Raw genomic sequence first — 18,600 nt, 5'->3', positions numbered from 1 at the left:
CGGGGCCTCGGGAAGCTTCTGGGGGTGATGGGGGCACAGGGGGCCGGCGCTCTCGGTGAGAGGCAGTGAGGCCCCCGATCCGCCTGGGGGAGCCAGCGTCACCCACCGCCTCCCCCCGCACGCCTGCCAGCCCTAGTCTGCTAAGTCCCATTAAATGGAAGCTTCCAGAAGGCCCGGGCGGACGCCCCTCCCCCTGAGAGACCTTGGAGGGCGCCAAGAGCGCCGAGGCACCGCGTGGGGGGGTAGGGTGTGCCCGGAAGCTGGCTCCCGCCCCTGGACTGGCGGCTTGGGAAACCCCGGGCGGCGGCATCAGGGCTGCAGCATCGTTGTCGCGGGGAGGCCCCGAACCACAGTCCTGGAGGCCCGTGTGGACCTCGGGGGGCGCAATGGCGAGGGAGAGACTCCTGGAGGTCGGCATGGTGAGAGGGACCCCGGGGGGGCCGGCTCCGGGGGGAGGGGGCTTGAGGGGACGGGGGCCATGAGCCCGGAGGCGGGTGAGGCTACAGTGGGGGAGGGGGGGTGAACCCCGAGGCCCGGGAGTGCGGGCCCTGTTGGGGGGCGGCGGCTGCTGTGGGAAAAGGGCGACTGTGAATGGGGAGGGGGACGGTAGGTGTAAACTCGGGGGGGTGGGGTGGCTGAATGGAGACTGATGGGGAGGGGAAGTGTGAACTCTGGGGGCGAGTGGGGATTGAGGGGGGAGGGGAAGTGTGAACCCCAAGGATGGATGGCGATTGAGGGGGGGAAGTGTGGAAGGGGGTGGGGGTTGGGCAGTGTGAGCCTGGGGGGACTGTGACGAGAGGGACGTGGCTGCGGCCCCTGCACGTGGCGCGAGCCCGAGTGCGCGTGCGCGCACGTGAGTGTGTGTCCGCCGGGCGGAGCGTGTGCCCCTCGCCGGGGCGCCCGCCAGACCCGGCGGGCGCGCTCCCTTCTCCCGCCTCCGCGCTGTTGCGGGGCAACCCTGGCCGCCGCCGAGCAGCCTCCCGAGGGGGAAGGGGCGGGTCCCGGGACCGGGGGCGGGGCCGCTCTTGAACCACGGTCTCTCCCTCCCGGCTCGGCGCTGCGGCCGCTGTCCCGTCCCGCTCCTCCGTCCGTCCGCCCGCGTGGCCGCACAGAAGGCGTACATGGCCCGGGAGCTGCTGGGCGGGGGCTCCGGGCTGGCGGGGGCAGCCCTGGCGTGCTGCCTGGTGGCGGCGGCCGTGGCCCTGCGATGCTGGGCGGCGCGGGACCGCCGGCGGGCGCTGTGCCAGGCCAGCAGCCTGCAGGAGGCCTCCCTGGAAGCCATGGGCCGGATGGTGCGGGCGCTGCGCCGCCAGGTGAGCCCCCGGGGGCGGGGCGGGGCGCGACCCTGTCAGGGCAGGCAGGAACCCGCCCCCGCTCCCCTCCTACCTCCCCGCCCTCCGACCCCCCCCACCGTCCCTGCCCTCGGCCTTGGCCCTCCATGGATGCCCCTGCCCGGGCATCTCCGGCTTAGTTACGGGACGGGGCAGGGGGAGCCCCGGGATGGGAGGGGCCCACCCTTTCCCAGCGGGGGATCCCGCCTGGATTTGGCTCCTGGGGGCGCAGGCAGGGGTCAGGGGGGGCGGGGGCGCGCAGCAGGGGGGGCGGGGGGGGGCCGGGGGGGGGCAGGGGGGGGTGCCAGTGGGGGGCAGGTGGGGGCCCGGGGCCAAGGGGGCGGTGGGGGGCGCAGTCAGGGGGTGCAGTGGGGGGGCGCGCAGCGGGGGGGGCGCGCAGTCAGTGGGGGCGCAGCCCGGGGGGCGAATTTGGGGGGTGCAGTGGGGGCAGGGTGAGGGGTGCGGCGGAAGGGGCGTGCAGCGGGGGAGGGCACGCAGTGAGGGGGGCTCAGGGAGAAGGGGCGCGCAGCGGGGGGCGCGGGAGGGGGACCCCAGGGTGGGACTGAGGCCCCGGGGCCGGGGAGACGGCAGGCTCCCAGGGTAGGGTGGTGAGTTCCCCACCACCTGAAGTATCCAAGTCAGACTCCACCTCTCAGGGCTGGGGGAGAAGTCCCCCAGCCTGAGGGACCGGCAGTGTTGGAGCCAGGATTCACACCCAGTTTCTGCCCCTTCTGGAGAAACACCACGGGAAAGTGGCCCCCGGCCTGGGTCTGAGGGCTGCCCTTTGTACTTAGTGATGGTGACCGGGCAAGCTCAGCTCCTTCATTTTTAGAATGAGGGTGCTGACCTCAGGGGTGTCGGAGGGCTGCCCCGGCCGGAGATCTGGGGTGCTCCCCTTCTGCTTGCCCCCTCCCTCTTGCCTGCTCTGCATTGCCGCCCCCCTGGGAGCCCCAGGGTGGGTGCCCCCGTGGGCTTAGGGGGCCAGGCTGCCCAGCTGGGCTGAGCTCCGTCCCCCGGGTGCTCTCAGAATTCAGGGTTAGACGAAGAGACTGTCCTGGGCCTGCCCCTGGCCCAGCTGGTCCAGAAGCTCCAGAACCAAGAGCTGTCCCCAGAAGCCGTCCTCTGCAGCTACCTGGGCAAGGTGAGGGGGCCGCACGCCCGGGGTCTGCCTGGGAGCCCGGTGGGGGGCAGAGGGAGGGGGTCACACGGGCCGCTGTTCCACGGGAGGGTGGGGCACCTCGAACCACAAGTCCTGAGCTCGGGCACTGCCCAGGACGCACCTGGCTGGCTGGTGACTGAGTGTGCTTGGGCCTGTAAGCCAGGGAGCCCTTTCTTCTCCCACCTTTGGGCTCTTCCTCCTCCAGCTTGGGGGATCCCCTCTCCCCAGCCTCAAGGGCTCGCCCAGCTGGATTCAGAGCCAAACCTTTGGGGCGTGGCTCCCCTTGTGGCGCCCGTTTCCCCCTTTGTACCCGATGGGGCGGCTTCTGGGCTCTCGGCGCCACTCCTGCTCTGAAGTTGGGGGGGAAGGGTGCCGGAGCAGGCCCAGGCTGAGGAACTGATTTGGTGCCCGTGCCCTGACCAGGCCTGGGCGGTAACCAAAGAGATCAACTGCGTGACCAGCTACCTGGGCGGCTGCAAGGCCCAGCTGGCAGAGGTGGCCCAGCAGCCCAAGCCGGCCGGCCTGCTCTATGGGGTCCCCATCAGCCTCAAGGAGTGTTTCCAGTACAAGGTACGCCCCGCCCCTCCCCTCGGCCCTGCCTTCAGCGAAGGCACTGAGTGGGGGCCGTCCCCGGCCTGGGGGGGGGGACTCGGGCATTGGGCTGGATGGCAGCCGGGCGCCCCCCATGCCATCTCTCCCTGGCCCTAGGACCAGGATTCTACCCTGGGCCTGTGCCGGAACATTGGGTTCCCAGCCACGGAGGACTGCGTGGTGGTGCAGGTGCTGAAGAAGCAGGGGGCTATTCCTTTTGTGCACACCAATGTGCCCCAGTCCATGTTCAGGTCAGTGGGAGGGGGCGAGGCTGGGGGGCGGGGTGTGGGGGGAGGCGGAGGGAGGGGAGGGGAGGAGGCTGAGCATATGCACAGGGCCCTGGAGCTAAGTGAGAGGGTATGTGGTGACCCGCGGAGAAGGGGAAGTCCCAGGACTGGGGCCGTGGCATCCTCGGAGCCCCAGCAGCAGCTTTCTCCCCACAGCTACGACTGCAGCAACCCCATATTTGGTCGTACCCTGAACCCTTTGAACAATGCCAAGAGCCCTGGTGGGTCTTCAGGTGGGGAGGGTGCCCTCATAGCGAGCCGCGGGTCCATCTTGGGCCTGGGCACCGATATCGGGGGCAGTATCCGATTCCCTTCGGCTTTCTGTGGCATCTGTGGCCTCAAGCCTACTTCTGGCAGGATCAGGTAGGGAGGGGGCCCGCAGGGAGGGGCTGAAGAGGCACCCACACCCAGGGGTCCCAGCCGGTCTAAAGGTCCTCAGTCACCGGGATGGGCTGCAAGGGGGGGGTGGGGGCTCTGCCTCAAACCCTCTCTCCCAAGCTTGTTTTCATCCTCTTTCTCTGGCTGTCCCTCTCCTCCCCCTCCCTCCTCCCCCCTCCCTCCTCCCCCTTCCCTGTCCCTCTCCTCCCTCCTCCCCCTTCCCTGTCCCTTTCTTCTCCCCTCCCTCCTCCCTCTTTTGTTCTCTCTTCTCCCTCTCCTCTCCTGAAGCTGAGTCTTCAGCTGTCTTCTGGGGCAGGGGTTCGAGACTGGGGTCCCACCGTGCCCACGCTGCCCCCTCCTCATGCCCTGCTCAGTATGACCCCCCCCCCCCAAGCTCTTTGTGGCCTTGGGAAGAGCCGGCACGCCGTGCAGATGACGTTGTTCCTCATCTTACCTTCTAGCAAGCGTGGACTGAAGGAATGTGTCAGTGGGCAGCTGGGAGGTGAGGCCTGTTGGGGGGAGGGGAGCGGTGGGCACTGGGCAGAGTTTTCTGCTTGCTCTGCTGCAGCTTGGGATGGATGTTTGGGGAGAAGGAAGGACCTGGCAGGGTGGGCAGAGGTGCCAGTGGGATCCCAGGGGATAGCCCCGTACTCCAAGAGCCTCCTCCCTTGTTCTCTCCTCACATCCTGTGGCTCTGATGGTGGGACTGGGTTGGGCGCTCGCGCCAATGGCCACATGACGCGGAGCCTTCTCTCCCCAGTCCTCACGTCTGTGGGGCCCCTGGCCAGGGATGTCGACAGCCTTGCCTTGTGTTTGCGGGCCTTGCTATCTGAGGACATGTTCCTCCTGGATCCCATGGTGCCCCCAGTACCCTTCAGGGAGTCTGTGAGTGAGGGCCAGGCCTGGGCCCTGGGGAGTGGGCTGTCGGAGAGGGCCCCCTCAGCCCCGAGGATACTGATCCCTAGACAAGATGCCTCCAGGTCCCAGCCTCGGGGCTCTGAAGCACCAACTAGAGGAAGCATTGGGTCCCTGGGGTTTGTCCAACATCTGCGGAGCCTTGGGAAAGGAGGTGGGAGGGCCAGGGAGGTCCCAGGGACCCACTCTTCCTTCTCCTAGATTTATGACAGCTCAGAGCCCCTGCGGATTGGCTACTACGAGACTGATTTATATACCATGCCCAGTCCTTCCATGAAGCGGGCAGTGCTGGAGGTCAAGGAGCTCCTGGAGGCTGCCGGCCACACAGTACGTCACCCTTGCTGGTCCAGCCCCGGGAGATGCCCGGCCCCAGCCCAGGGCAGGCACATCATGTTTCTATTGGGCTTTGTGGTTTATGGGGCATAAGCCTCCCAGCCGTGAGGGGTCTCCAGCTCGGGGGAGGTCACTCTTGCTGCCGTGCCCTGTGCCCTCCTGGTACTAGGCTGGGGGCCCTGGCCCCTCTCCAACCCTTGGGTGCCATGACTCTCAGGAGATGGGGAAAGGAGGTGGAAGGAAGAAATCCATTCTCTGTAGCATCAGGGCGGCCTCCTGTGTGTTCCCGGGCTGATAGACCGACTCCTAGGCTTCCTGGCCCAGAATTTGCCTGTAGAGCCCCGCTCCTCCCTGTCAGGAGAAGGTACTGCCACAGGAGGTGGCCTGGTCAGTAGGGCCAGTAGGGAGGCAGCAGCCCCCTGGAAACTCACGAACGGGATGTGTTGGGAGCCTCAGTGGGGATTCCCTTCCCAGCACAGATGAGTTAATATTTCTGAAGTTCTTGGCCCAGAACCTGGTACACAATAGATGTTTAATAAGTGTTTTTTATTTCCCTTTCTTCCATCCTCTCCTTTTTTTTTTTTTTTTTTTTTTTTTTTTTTAAATAGCCTTTAATTTACAGGATATATATACATGGGTAACTTTACAGCATTAACAATTGCCAAACCTCTTGTTCCAATTTTTCCCCTCTTACCCCCACCCCCCACCCCCTCCCCTAAATGGCAGGATGAAGAGATGTTAAATATATTTAAAAATTCTTAGATACACAATAAATTATACATGACCACAACATTATTTTGCTGTACAAAAGAATCAGACTCTGGTTTGCAATTAGCTTGTGAAGGAAATCAAAGATGCGGGTTTATAAATATAGGGACAGAAATTCAATGTAAGTGGTTTTTAGTCATCTCCCAAGTTCTTTTTCTGGGGTATAGCTAGTTCAGTTCATTACTGCTCCAATTAGAAATGATTTGGTTGATCTGTTTGCTGAGGATGGCCCTGATCCAATCAGGACTGGTCATCATCTGGTATTTTATTGAAGTATATAATGATCCTCCTAGTCCCTCATTTCATTAGCATCAGTTGGTATTAAGTCTCTCCAGGCCTTTCTGGAAATCATCCTGTTGGTCATTTCTTACCAAGAAAGTAATATTCCATAATTTTTCATATAACAATTTATTCAAAATTCTCCAACTTGGAATCCATTCAGTTTCAGTTTCCTAACCACTACAAAAGGGTTAACAAACATTGTGCCACATACAGGTCCCTTTCCTTCTTTATAATTCTTTGGGAATATAATCCCAGTAAGTAACATTTCTTTGGATCAGTTGCACAGTTTGATAACTTTTTAAACATATTAAACTTCTCTCAAAATGGTTGGTTGTTCACAACTCCACCAACAATTGAATAATGTCCCAGTTTTCCCCTCCCCTCCAACAATCATCATTATTTTTCCTGTCATCTTAGCCAATCAACGGGTGTGTGGTAGTATCTTAGAGTTGTCTTAAAATTTGCATTTCTCTGATTAATAATGACTTGGAGCATCTTTTCATATGACTGAAATAGTTTTAATTTCTTCATCTGAGGGAATTGTCTGTTCATATCCCGACCATTTTTTCAATTTGGAGAATTTGATTTTTTATAAATTAGGTTAATTCTCTTTATATTTTTGGAAAAGGAAATTTTATCAGAACCTTTGACTGTAAAAAATATTTTCCCAGTTTATTGCTTCCCTTCTAATCTTGTCTGCATTAGTTTTGTTTGTACAAAAACTTTTCAGTTTGGTATAATCGAAATTTTCTATTTTGTGATCAGTAACTTCCATCCTCTCCTTATGCCTCCTTTTCTTTACCTACAAAGAAAGGGTTGGAGTTGCTGATTTCTTAGAGCGTTTCCATCAATAATGAGCTTTTATTTTGTAAATTGGTGCTTTTCATAGTACTGTATTTCCAGACAGATCGTTCCCCTCGTCAGCCTTCCCTCCTAACAAAAACTTTTGAAACCTAGCTGGCATAGGAGCAGGGGTGCACTGGCGCAAGGAGGGGAGGAAGCACGTTTTCTGAGGTCTTCACCCAGGAGCCCCCCGGAGACGGCACCTCCCCTGTTGCAGTTTGGGCCCTGGCGGTAGCCGGGCCCTGGGGTGCGGGGCCGGGGCGGTCTGGGCGGGCTCCGTGGGGTCACACAGGCAGGGTCTGGGCGGGGCCGTCACAGACCTGGCCGTGGTCGGCCTTGCCTCTCATTCGTTCTTCAGCTCATCCCGTTCCTGCCCGCTAACATCGGCAATGCCGTGGAGAACCTGATGGCCAGTGAGCTTTTCACTGACGGAGGCAAGGCTTACCTGGAGAACTTGTGAGTATCGGCTCAGGCCGCCTCCCTCCTGCGCGGGCCAGGCGGGGGTAGGGGTAGGGGAACCACTGGGACCTCTTCCGGCTCACGCTGCAAATCTGCTTCATCCTCCTCGTCCCGGCCGCTCAGATTCTGAGAAAGTGAGCAAAACACTTCCGATATGTCACCTCGATTCCTTCCTGCAACCTGGCAAGGTGGCTGCTGTTATTGCACCCATTTTACAGATAGAGAAACTGAAGATAGGGGCCCCAGGGCTGTTTGAGACTCCTTGGAGATGATGTCTCTCAAGTGCTTTGTCAGTTTTAAAGTAACATAAGAGCTTCTGGTTCCTTCCCTCCTTTGCCTGGTCAGCAGCTGGAGCACAAAGGCCCTGTGTGCCTGGTATTGAGTTGCCTCCCCATCTCCCTCAGGGCTGAGGGGGCAGCTGTCCATTGAATTCCCATCCTTAGCCTTGGAGGTGCTCGGTCTGATGGTTCCAGAAGCTCCCATGTCTCCCCGCGCAGTCCTGTGTGCTGTAGGGGATGGGTCCCTGGCCTGGGAAGGCTCCTTATGTGCCCTGTCATCTTTCTACCCCTTCAGCAAAGGTGACGTCACAGACCCGTGCCTGGGGGACCTGACCCTCATCCTCAGGATGCCTAATTGGCTCAAAGACCTGTTGTCCATGATCCTCCGGCCTTTGGTGAGCTGCGTGGTCCCCAATGCCCCGCTCCTGTTCCCTCGTGGGTGTGTGTGTGGAGGCCCCAGGACCCCTGCTCCCTTGTTTCCCAGTTCTGGGCCCCTGCCTCGGCCCCGCCTACGGAGGGAGCCCTGCCTTGTGGGGAGGAATGGGAAGGGCTTCTTTAGTCCTGGGCCCTGGCCGGGGCCTGTAAGCATCCTTTGTCTTTCCCACTGCAGGTGCCAAGACTCTCCACCTTCCTGCGCAATTTGAAATCTCGGTAAGGAGGCTGCCAGGGCTCAGCGTCATCCCCACCCGGGAGCGCTCCTTTAAGGAAGTAGAGCCAGAAAGGTAGTGAGTTGCCTGTCACGGCAGATACCCAGGCAGGGGCTGGAAAGTCCAAGAAGGAATTCTTGTTTAGGTTCTGGCTGGACTAGTGCTCTCTGAAGGTTTGTGACTCCAAGACAGGTGCAGAATAGGGACCCAAGGGCCGTTTTAGTGCCCTAAGGAGTTTGTGGACAGCCCTGAAGTTTACCCCGAGTCCTCCTGACCCCTGCTGAGCAGGGGCCTTGTTTTTGTCATTTCTGGGCAATCATGTGTCCACATGTGCCACAGAGGGAGGTCCCCATGCAGCGCCTTCCAGGATTGAGCCACTGGCCCTCTGAGACCTTGGCAACTGCGGAATGACCCGAGTCTGGACAGCCTCTGGAAGTCCTGGCCCACCCACGGGGAGGGAGCAGTTGGGGGAGGGCACTGGGGCAGACCTCGCCACCCCTGCTAGGGGCATGTCCCCATTGCTCTGAGCCAATCGGCCGGGCCGCGTCTGGCTTTGGCTGCCACCTGGTGGCCTGAGCGCATTGAGTCAGACTGGGAAATCCCAGATTGGACTTTTATCTCTGGAGGCAGCTGAGACGGGGCCTCTGCCAGGCTGAGACCTCAAGGCTGCGGCTGATTGGGGAGAGTGTGGAGGAATGACAGGGGAGAAGGTGGGGCAGGAGCCCCGAGGCCCCCAGGAGGTGGAGAAGGCCAGCCCTCTAGCTTCCTCTCAGCTCCCCAGGGTCAGCTTGGCCTTCCAGGCCCCGGGAGCTAAGCTTCAGGGCCTGGCCCTCTGTGGGTCAGAGCCAGCCAACGCTTTATTTGTTCCCACCCACGTCCTGAGTCCAGGGGCCGGGCAGCCAAAAGCCCTCTCCACTGGAATGTAGAGTAGGGGTCAAAGCCTTGAGACTCTGGGTGCCCCAGGGTCCACACGTATGAAATGCCGGCCTAGAAGAGGTGGTGGAGGAGGGCAGTCACGGAATTTCCTAGTTGAGGCCCAGAGTCCTCGTGTCCCAAAGAAATCTCCCCATAACATTCCCAGCTCCCTCCTGTGAGGGGCCCCCACCCCCTCTAGGGACAGCCCGTTACCTTGTGGGACGCTTTCCTTGTTGGCCTGAATCGGCCGTGCTGCAGATCTCCCCTGTTGTTTCTGGGCTGGCCCTTGGGGACCAAAGGAAGGGTTCCCTTCCTCCTCCAAGTCTTAGGTGGTTTCTCCCTGGAGACCTAAGTCCTTTAGGAGCCTTGAAAGAGAGTGGTAAGCTGAGGCAGGGGAAGGATGGCCTGCGGGAGGAGTTGGAGGGCTGGAGGGGTCCAGTCTGGTCTAGCTGACTGGCCATAAGGTCCTAGGCCCCGAGGGTGGGGGGTGGGGGCAGGGTGCCACTTTTCGGGGCGGGCTTTCTTCTCTTTCTTTCAGGTCGGCCGGGGAGCTTTGGAACATACATCACGAGATTGAGGTGAGGGAGGGTCAGGCGGCCCACCATTGATTGGCCGACCTCTGGGGCCCAGGGTGACACAATGCTGGGCACGGGCCAAAGGGCAGCAGGCCAGCCTCAACAGAGCCACCCAGGGCAGGGCCAGACAAGGTCACTAGGCAAGGGAGAGCCGAGTCCCCTAGCCTCACCCTGACTTGGGGAACATTTGGCACTAAGACTTAAGGGGATGGTTGAGACTGGGCAAGATGGGCAAGTCTTGTATTCAGCTCAGCCTGCCTGCCCCCTTGCTGGGATGCTCTGATGGGGCTCTCTCCCCCTCATGCCCTGGAGAGGCCCAGGGAGAGAAGGAGCCCTGGGTGGGCTCCTCCTGGGTGGTGGGAACCGCTTTCCTCCACCCCGAGCCCTCCTGCCTGTCTCAGCCCCAGAGGACTCTGGCCCTGGCCCAACTTTCCCCAGTTGGGTAGTGCCCAGTCTGGGGCTGCCTTCCAGAAAGCTCTGGTCTGATTGGGAGTGAGGCTGTGCCCACGTGATGTTGAGGTCTGGGTCCGGACTGGAGGCTTCTGCGGGTCTGGAACATCGGAGGGCTTCCAGAAGGAGGCCTTGGACGGAGATGGGGGGCAGGCTGGGAAGCAGGGGAAGGCCCTTCTCCACCCCTGCCATCCTGGTCCAGAGCTGCCCCACTCTTGCTTCTGACTTACCTGTGCGCTGCCTTTTCCCATGACTGCCTCCGCCCCCTTGCCTGCCCCAAGTCCTGCATCCAGATTCCTCCTCCATCCCCCAAGTTTGATGTTTGCAAGGTGACAAGGTGCTCCTAGGGGTCAGCTGGCTGCCTTTGCCTCCTGATTCCAACAAACCCTGTGACTTTGACCAAGTCCCTTCTCTCGGAGCCTAAGTGGGAATCTGGGGAATACTGATCTTGTGGGATTATGGGAAAAGTGCTTTGGAAACTTGCAATCCCCTGTCCTGCCCACTTCGCCTCCTGCCCCCCAATCCCCATTTCTCCCTCTAGAAATACCGAGAGAAAGTCATCACCCAGTGGAAGGAGAAAGACTTGGATGTGCTTCTGACCCCCATGCTGAGCCCTGCCCTGACCATCAACTACCCAGGCAAAGCTACAGGTGAGACTTGGCCCGGCCCGACCCCCTCCACCACATCAGGCTCGGAACTCTGGACTTGAGACTGGGCAGGAACGTCCTCGGCCGGCCGGCGTGGGGAGCCCCAGGCCTCCAGCTCCCTCCCTGCTCCCCGAGGTCATCTGGACATCATGGGCCACAGGGCCGGATTCAGAGACCCGAGGCTTTCTTTAAGACCCTTTCAGGGAGCTGCGAGGTCAGAGTTGCTACAGCCTGACTTGGTTGTGTTCACATCCCTCGGGAAGTTTTCTTGGCAAACTTAATGAAACAGTTTCCAGCAGATTAAAGCAAACGGGGTTAAACGACTTGCCCAAGGTCACATGTCCAGTGTCCGAGTCTAAATTTGAACCCGGTTCCAGGGCTTGTGCTCAATGCAGTTGATGGCTATAACACATCCACAAAAGGTCCTCAGTAACTTTTAGGAGTGTTAAGGTGGTGTGGTGATAAATTCTGGAGTCAGGAGGATGTGAGTTCCAATCCAGTTTCGGACACTCGACACTTAGTAGCTTGGTGACCCTGGGCCAGTTACCTAACCCCAATTGTCTCACCAAAAGAGAAAAAAAATATAAGGGGATCCCAAGAAATTTGAGAACTGCTAATCTAGGACTTGGGAAGTCAGGGTCTGGTGAAGTGGAGAAAGTGGGCCCCAGTGAGGGCCTCGGCCAACAGGAGAGGGACTTCCCCTGGCCTGGGGGCGGGGAGGGAGGATTGCTGGCCCTTCTTCCTCCTGGGGGTCCCAGGGCAGAGTCCAAGGGCCTGGCCCTCTGTCTTCATCCCCTCTGGCCCCAGTAGTCTCTGCCCTCTGCCCATATGAAGGTCTGTCCAGGCTGCTTGTGATCCCCCAGAACAGATGGTTTGGGGGGGCCTGATTGTTCTCAGCAGGAGTCTGAGATCAGAGGGTAAAACTGCCCACGCTTCCAGCTTTTCCTTCCCTGTACCCTCTGGCTGTCTGGGCGCAGCGGGGTCCCCCATCCTCCCTACCTTGTGGGGGCTCCCCTGCTGACCCTGCTTGCCCTTTCAGGAGCCGTCAGCTACACCATGCTCTATAACTGCCTGGATTTCCCTGCCGGCGTGGTCCCTGTCTCCAAGGTGACCTCGGAGGATGAGGAGGAACTGCAGAAATTTAAAGGCTACCTGGGGGACATGTGGGACCAGAAGCTCTACAAGGTGAGTGTCCGTGGGCCCCGGGGCTCCCTTCTGAGACCGCGGGGCCCGGAGAGCTCCGGCCAGAATTCCTGTCAGGCCTTTCTAAGCCATGAGTCTCTCCCTGGCTCTGTGATACCTCTCCTCTCCTCAGTGCTTCCGGCTGAGATGGGCAGGACGGCTCACTGGCTTGGGGGCTCCAGGCAAGTCATCTCAGGTGTCTAGACCTTGCCCCGCCCCTGCCAGCTCTCAGCCTGAGGGGCCTGAGGGTGGGGAGGATGAGACGAGTCTTTTCTGGGAGCGGCAGCAGCAGGGCCCCGGACTTGGAGAGGGCTTTGCTGTGGTGGGTCTTGGGGGTTGGGGCTGAGGGGCCTGGAGGCCCCTCTGTTTTCTCTGGGGCGCCAGCTAACCCCTTTTCTTCCCTACAGGGCTTGAAGAACAGCGTAGGGATGCCGGTGGCAGTCCAGTGTGTGGCCCTGCCCTGGCAGGACGAGCTTTGCCTGCGATTCATGCGGGAGGTGGAGAGAGTGAGCCAGGAGGCCAAGAAGTAGCCAGAGAGCTCTGGGGGGCCCGACTCAGGACCCTGTGGCCCCTTCTCAGCAGCCAGGGGTAGCCATGGCCCCAGGCCCTTCAAAGCCATGATTAGACACTGCGGCTCTTCCCCCCTCTGCCCGCCCCTTCCCCCCAACATCCCAGTCCAGTTCTCAGGGACAAACCCTTTTTCCTTCCCCTCCTCCCCAGTCCTCCCATGAATGTCACAGACCAAAAATGGTCCTAAGCAGGAGGGACTGGAAGATCCTGTGCCTAACTTCCCAATAATAATAATTATAACAATAATAATTTTAAGAACAAACCCCGAGTCCTTGTCGTCATTGGGCACTCGGGTCAGGTTGGTGGGGGTGAGGGGTGAGCAAGACCACAGGGCCGTGAGCGCCTGAGCCCTGGGCAGCGTCTGCAAGATCTGAGGAGAGTGGGAGGAAGTGGGGAGCGGGGGGATGTCGCCCAGCCTTGACCCACCAGCACTGACAAGGCAGCAGGTGCGAAAGCCATCCAGACGGTGTCAAAACGGTCCCTGGCCTGCTGGAGCTTGTGTTCTCTCCAGGAAGTGCCGGGGCTGCTGAGAGTGTCCCCAGAATAAATACATGCAAAGTAAATGGGGGGGGGGGGGGGGGGGGGGGGGGGGGGGGGGGGGGGGGGGGGGGAGGGGAAGGTGCCGGCTGTGGTGGGGGGCATCCCAGAGGAGGCGGGGCCTGGAGGAGGAGAGGGGTCCCAAAGGCCGGGCACAAGGAAGTCGGGCATCCTGGATGGTCACTGCGGAGCCCTGGGTGAGGCTGGCACATAGCTCGGAAAGGGGGCCAAAGGCCTGCCCCGAGGCCTGGATTAGGTCATTGGAAGTCAAAGGATGACTGAGCAACAACTGCTCCCCCCCCCATTCGTTAACTTTTCACTTTCCCAGAAATGCAGGGTCCTGAGGAAGGGAACCCCTAGCTTGGCTCTTGCCCCTGCCCTCAGGCACTGTACCTTCCATTAGAGATAGAATGGCTTAGATGTGGCCAGGGCTGCCCATCTGAGGGGAGGGGCGGGGAGGGAGGGGGGTGTCTTCTGGCGGTACCCCCTCATCTCACCGTTTCACATTTCTGCTTGGGCCTCCTGACCCAGCCCCAGCTCTCTGGGCTCAGGGTTGAAGGCCTCATTTCCTTCTCCTGCTTCCTTGGTCATTTCACTCCTTTCACACAAGAACATATAAGGTTTATTGGAAAGGGGAGGAGGCTGTAGGGCAAAGAGAAGAAGGGGGGAAAGGGGGGGAAGGGGGCTTGCCCTCTCCCCACTCTCCTCCCACCCCAGTCCATAGCCAGGGGCCGCCCAGGACCCAAGACTTTGGAGCTGGGAGGGCCTTGGATAGTCAACTAGCCCAAGCCCTTGGTTTTGTTTTATTAATTTCACTTTAGAGCTCTAAAACTTCTGAGTAGACCAGCGCTTCTGTTTACAAAATAGCTCAGAAATCGGATTGTATGTTCAACTGGCTGCTAAGCCAGGGCAATGATATCACTGTTTCCCTTCCCTCCCCTTATTGGAAAAAGATTGAAGGGTTTTTCCTCTTTTAAAAATTTAACTCCCAAAGATTTTTCCCCTTGGAAAGGGAGGAAAGAAACTTGATACCCGGGTAATTTCAATGGGAACTTTGCCCCCGTTATGTTCGGGGCCAGGAAATTTAATTGCCTTCTCAGGTCTGGCCCCCTTCCCCATCCCCCGGAAGGGGATTTCCCAGGGCCCTTCGGTTTTTTCTTTAAAAGTTTGCACAAGTCTTTCTGCCTAAACTCCTTTGGATTTTTCCAAATTTAACCAGTTTTCTGGAGGGAAACTTTCATTTCTAAAAGCCTTTTGCATCATTTCGAAAACCCCTCCCTCAGGGGGTCCCCTTTCCTCTGGGGTACCATGGCTCCCGATTTTTTTACTTTATTTTTGATTCTGGTTTGTACTCCCTCGATCTTCAAAAAAGTTTCAAGGTTTCTCTAACCCTTACCTTCGCCCTAATGTTCCTCACCGCCACTCCCAAGCCCCTCGGGGCACCCGGCTGTTTTTCCTTTCCCCTTTTATTTTTGTAACCCGCAGTCCCGGGTCAAAAGTGCACTGTTGGTACTCGAGCCCCTGATGGGTGGAATCCCCAAAGGGTTTTGAGCATTTTTTCCTCCTTTTTTTTTTGTTTTAACCTTGGGTAATTTAAGGGCGGGAAATGGGGTTTCTGAATTTTAATTTTCTTACTTTTTTTTTTAAAACTTTAGACTCAAAATTTAAATTTTTTTAAATTTTAATATTATTTTGTTTTAAAATCTTTTTGGTTTTAAATTTTCCCTTTTATATTTCAAATAATTTCTAAACATTTGTTTTTAAAATTGGTTTAAATTCTTCCTTTAAAATCAGATTAAAAGAAAGAATGGAAAAGGAAAAAAAAGAAGTTGTAAAAAAAACCCCCCAAAAACCCGAAAAACAAAAGAGAGAGAGAGAGAGAAAAGAGAGAGAGAAAGGGGAAAAGGGAGGGAAGAAGAGGGGTTAGAAAGAGAAGAGAGACAGAGACAGAGAAGAGAGAGAAAGAGAGAGAAAGGGGAAAAGAAGGAAGAGAGAGAGAAAGAGAAGAGACAGAGAAGAAGAGAAGAGAAAGAGAGAGAGAGAAAGGGGGAAAAGAGGGAGGGAAGAGGGGGTTTGGAGAAGAGAGAGAAGAGAGACAGAGATGAAGAACAGAGAGAGAGAGAGAGGCGCATGAGATGAGAGAGAAGGAAGGGACAGGGAGAGGGAGGGCGTATGCTCTGGTATGGATAGGATTTTTCATTATAAGTCCTTCAGAGTAGTCCTGTATCATCGTTTTGCTGAGAGTGGCCGTCATTCACAGTTGGTCATCACAAAACATTGCTATTTGTACAATTCGTTTCGCTTTGCTTGAAATCATGGAGGACTTTCCAAGTTTTTTTGCAGAGCATTCTGCTCAGGGACGGCTAGGTGGCGCAGTGGATAGAGCCCCAGCCCTGAAGTCAAGAGGACCTGAGCTCAAATTTGACCTTAGTCCCTTAACAAGTCTCAGCTGTGTGACTTTGGGCTCCTTAACCCCATTGCCCAGGAAAAAAAAGAAATTCGCCTATCAAAAAATAGGGTTTTTTTTGTTACTTTATTTTTAATTATTTATTTATTAATAGCTTTTTATTTACAGGTTATATGTATGGGTAACTTTACAGCATTAACAATTGCCAAACCTCTTGTTCCAATTTTTACCTCACCCTCACCCTCCCCAGATGCGGATGACCAGTGGATAAAAATTTAACTAACGCCAGAAGAAACTGAGCAAGACAGAGATTAGAGACCAATTCAATAATTTTTTAAATGGAGAGAAGTACTGGGACCAATGGATCCCAGGGCTAGACTGAGACTATCATCCAAAGGGTCTGCCCTTGGCAAAGCCTTTTTGGAATAAAAGAACATTGAATAATGCAGAGAGACATTGACATAATGCAGAGACCTAGGTGGTCCCAAGATGGAGGTTATAACCCAATGAATTAAGGAATGCTATAATACCTTTATCTCAACCATTAAGAGGGGACGGTTATAACCTAAGGCAGAATTACAAAATAGGACAAATGGAGGAACTGGTCACCCCATTAAAAGGGAACTTTGGCATTACATTAAAGTATAAATTAAAGGGCCTGGAATATGATATTCCAAAAGGCACAAGAACTTGGGATGCAGCCAAGAATAAACTACCCAAAGGTTGAGCATTTTCCAGGAAGAAGATGGAATTTAATAAAAAAGAATTCCCATTTGTTTCTGAAGAAAAAACAGAACTAAAAAAAATTTGATCTCCAGAATAGAACCAAGATGCAGAAAAAAAATAACTTTGAGAATTGTATTTCTTTTTGGATATACAAAAAAGAATACATTATAATTTATTAAAATTGATATAACATAAAAAAGGGGAAAGATAGGAAAAGGGATGATGGCAAAAGGGTGGGAAGGAGGGATAAAAAGAAACCCATCCCAAAGAGGCTAAGGAAACTTATCATTCTGAGGGAATTTAGAGAGGGGAGGAAACGGGAATCTTATCACGAGTTGGCTCAAAGAAAAAATAATTGAATTTGTTTTAGAAAAATTCTCTCGCCCATTAAAAACGGGGAGAGGAAAAGGAAAAGAAAAGATAATAAGGGGAAGGAAGGGGAAAGACCAAAGGGGGGAGGGAGGTTATAAAAGGATAAGACGTGATACAAGAAATGTTTAAAAAGGGGAAAGAGGGGTTGGGGAGGCAAGAATAAGTGCCAATCGGGTTATTAGGATGGGAAAACAGATTTAGTAATTTAACCGAAATGTAAATGGGATGAACTCCAAAGAGGAGGCAGATAAAGGACTGATCAAAAGTCAGAACCTACAAATTGTTGTTTTAAAGAAAACATTTAAAGAGGGGGATGATATGAGTAAAAAGAAAAGGCTGGACAAAATCTATTATGTTTCAGGTGAAGCGAGGGTAGCCATCCCATCTCAGATCAAGCAAAAGAAAATTGATCTAATTAAAAGAGATAAGGAAGGTAACCACATCCTGTAAAGGGACATAAAAACGAAGAAATCAATATTAAAAATATATACCAATGGTATGGCCCAACCCTAAAGGAGAGTTAAGAGGTGCAAGAAGAAATGACAACAAAACTGTAATAGTAGGAGATCCAACCCTTCCCTGAATTAGACAAATCAAACCACAAAACAAATAAGAAAGAAATTAAAATAAATAGAATATTAGAAAATTGGGTATGGATTTTGAGAAAATTGAATGGAGATGAAGGAATATACTTTCTTCTCAGCAGTTCATAACCTATTCAAAATTGACCAATATTAGGACATAAAGACCTCAAATTAAATGAAGAAAGCAGAAATAGTAAATGTTTTTCAGATCATGATGCAAAAAACTAATTCAACAAAAAAGTTGGGGAAATAGACCAAAAGTAATTGGCAAAAACTCATCTTAAAGTATATTGGGTGAAGCAGAAATTATAGATACAATAATAATTTACTCAAGATAATGACAATGATGAGGTATCCAAAATTTGTGGGATGCACCAAAGGGTAATAAGGGAATTTTATATCTTAGAGGCACGAAAAAAAAGAAAAGAAAAGTTAAAATTCTTGCAACTAAAAACTAAAAAAAGACCAAATTAAAACCCCCAATCAAATACTAAATTGGAAATTTAAAATTAAAAGGAGAAATTAAAAATATTGAAAGAAAAAACTTTGAACTAATTAATAAAACTAAGAGGGCTTGAAAAGCCAATAAAATAGATAAGCCTTTGAATCTGATTGAAAAAGGAGGGAGGAAAATGAAATTAGTAGTCTTAAAAATGAAAAAGAACTTTCCCCAATAAAGGAAATTAAGAAATAATAAGGAGTTACTCAACTTTATGCCAATAAATTTGATAACCTAAGTGAAATGGATGACTACCCAAAAATACAGACTTCCCAGACTAAAAGGAAGAAGTAAATTGTTTGAATAGTCCCATTTCAGAAAAAGAAATAAACAGGCAATTAAACAACCCCTAAGAAAAAATCCCAGGACCAGATGGTTTATTGAATTTTACCAAACATTTAAAGAACAATTGGCCCCAATGCTATATAAATTTATTTGATAAAATAGGGAATGAAGGAGTCCTACCAAATTCCTTCAGACCGACATGGTACTGATACCTAAACCAGGTAGGCTGAAAAAGAGAAAAAAATTAGACCAATCTTAGAATATTGATTAAAATCTTAAATAAGATACTTTAAAAAAGACTACAGAAAAATCATCCCAAGATAATAACTATGATCAATAGGGAAACCAGGAATGGGGCTGGTTCAATATTAGAAAACTATCAATATAATTAATTAATAACCAAATTAAAAAAAATGATCCTCCAATGATGCAGAAAAGCATTTGATAAAATCCAAACCATTCCTATTAAAAAACACTTGAATATGGAAAATGGACTTTTCCTTAAAATAATAGCAGCATCTATTTAAAACCATCAGTAAGCATCATATTAATGAGACAAACTGCAACCATTCCCAAAAGA

General features: G+C 54.1%; 1 protein-coding gene across 2 annotated transcripts; it reads left to right on the top strand.

Moving 5' to 3' along the window:
- The first annotated feature begins 300 nt into the window (after positions 1-300).
- LOC100932620 (fatty-acid amide hydrolase 1) lies at positions 301-12,872 on the top strand. Of its 2 annotated transcripts, XM_031969187.1 has the most exons (16): positions 301-419; positions 1,113-1,313; positions 2,359-2,472; positions 2,914-3,060; positions 3,199-3,332; positions 3,525-3,731; positions 4,208-4,248; positions 4,507-4,631; positions 4,863-4,988; positions 7,246-7,343; positions 7,920-8,019; positions 8,235-8,275; positions 9,725-9,764; positions 10,753-10,861; positions 11,898-12,043; positions 12,448-12,872. In XM_031969187.1, the coding sequence occupies exons 1-16, from the start codon at positions 387-389 to the stop codon at positions 12,568-12,570; spliced, it is 1,785 nt and encodes a 594-aa protein (XP_031825047.1). In that variant the 5' UTR covers positions 301-386; the 3' UTR covers positions 12,571-12,872. The 2 variants fall into 2 exon arrangements, with proteins under 2 accessions (XP_031825047.1, XP_031825048.1); XM_031969188.1 differs by lacking the exon at positions 1,113-1,313 and having other exon boundaries at positions 302-419.
- The last annotated feature ends 5,728 nt before the right edge of the window (positions 12,873-18,600 follow it).

This window comes from Sarcophilus harrisii, chromosome 4, assembly GCF_902635505.1.
Source record: "Sarcophilus harrisii chromosome 4, mSarHar1.11, whole genome shotgun sequence".
Taxonomy (NCBI): Eukaryota; Metazoa; Chordata; class Mammalia; order Dasyuromorphia; family Dasyuridae; genus Sarcophilus; species Sarcophilus harrisii.
This window is presented reverse-complemented; position numbering and strand designations above follow the sequence as displayed.

Bases quoted from the DNA above. Each gene is read 5' to 3' on its own strand.
- LOC100932620 (XM_031969187.1), top strand. From the start codon at position 387: ATGGCGAGGGAGAGACTCCTGGAGGTCGGCATG. The intron at 2,473-2,913 runs GTGAGGGGGCCG...TGCCCTGACCAG, and splicing joins TCTGCAGCTACCTGGGCAAG to GCCTGGGCGGTAACCAAAGA. The intron at 9,765-10,752 runs GTGAGGGAGGGT...TTCTCCCTCTAG, and splicing joins ACATACATCACGAGATTGAG to AAATACCGAGAGAAAGTCAT.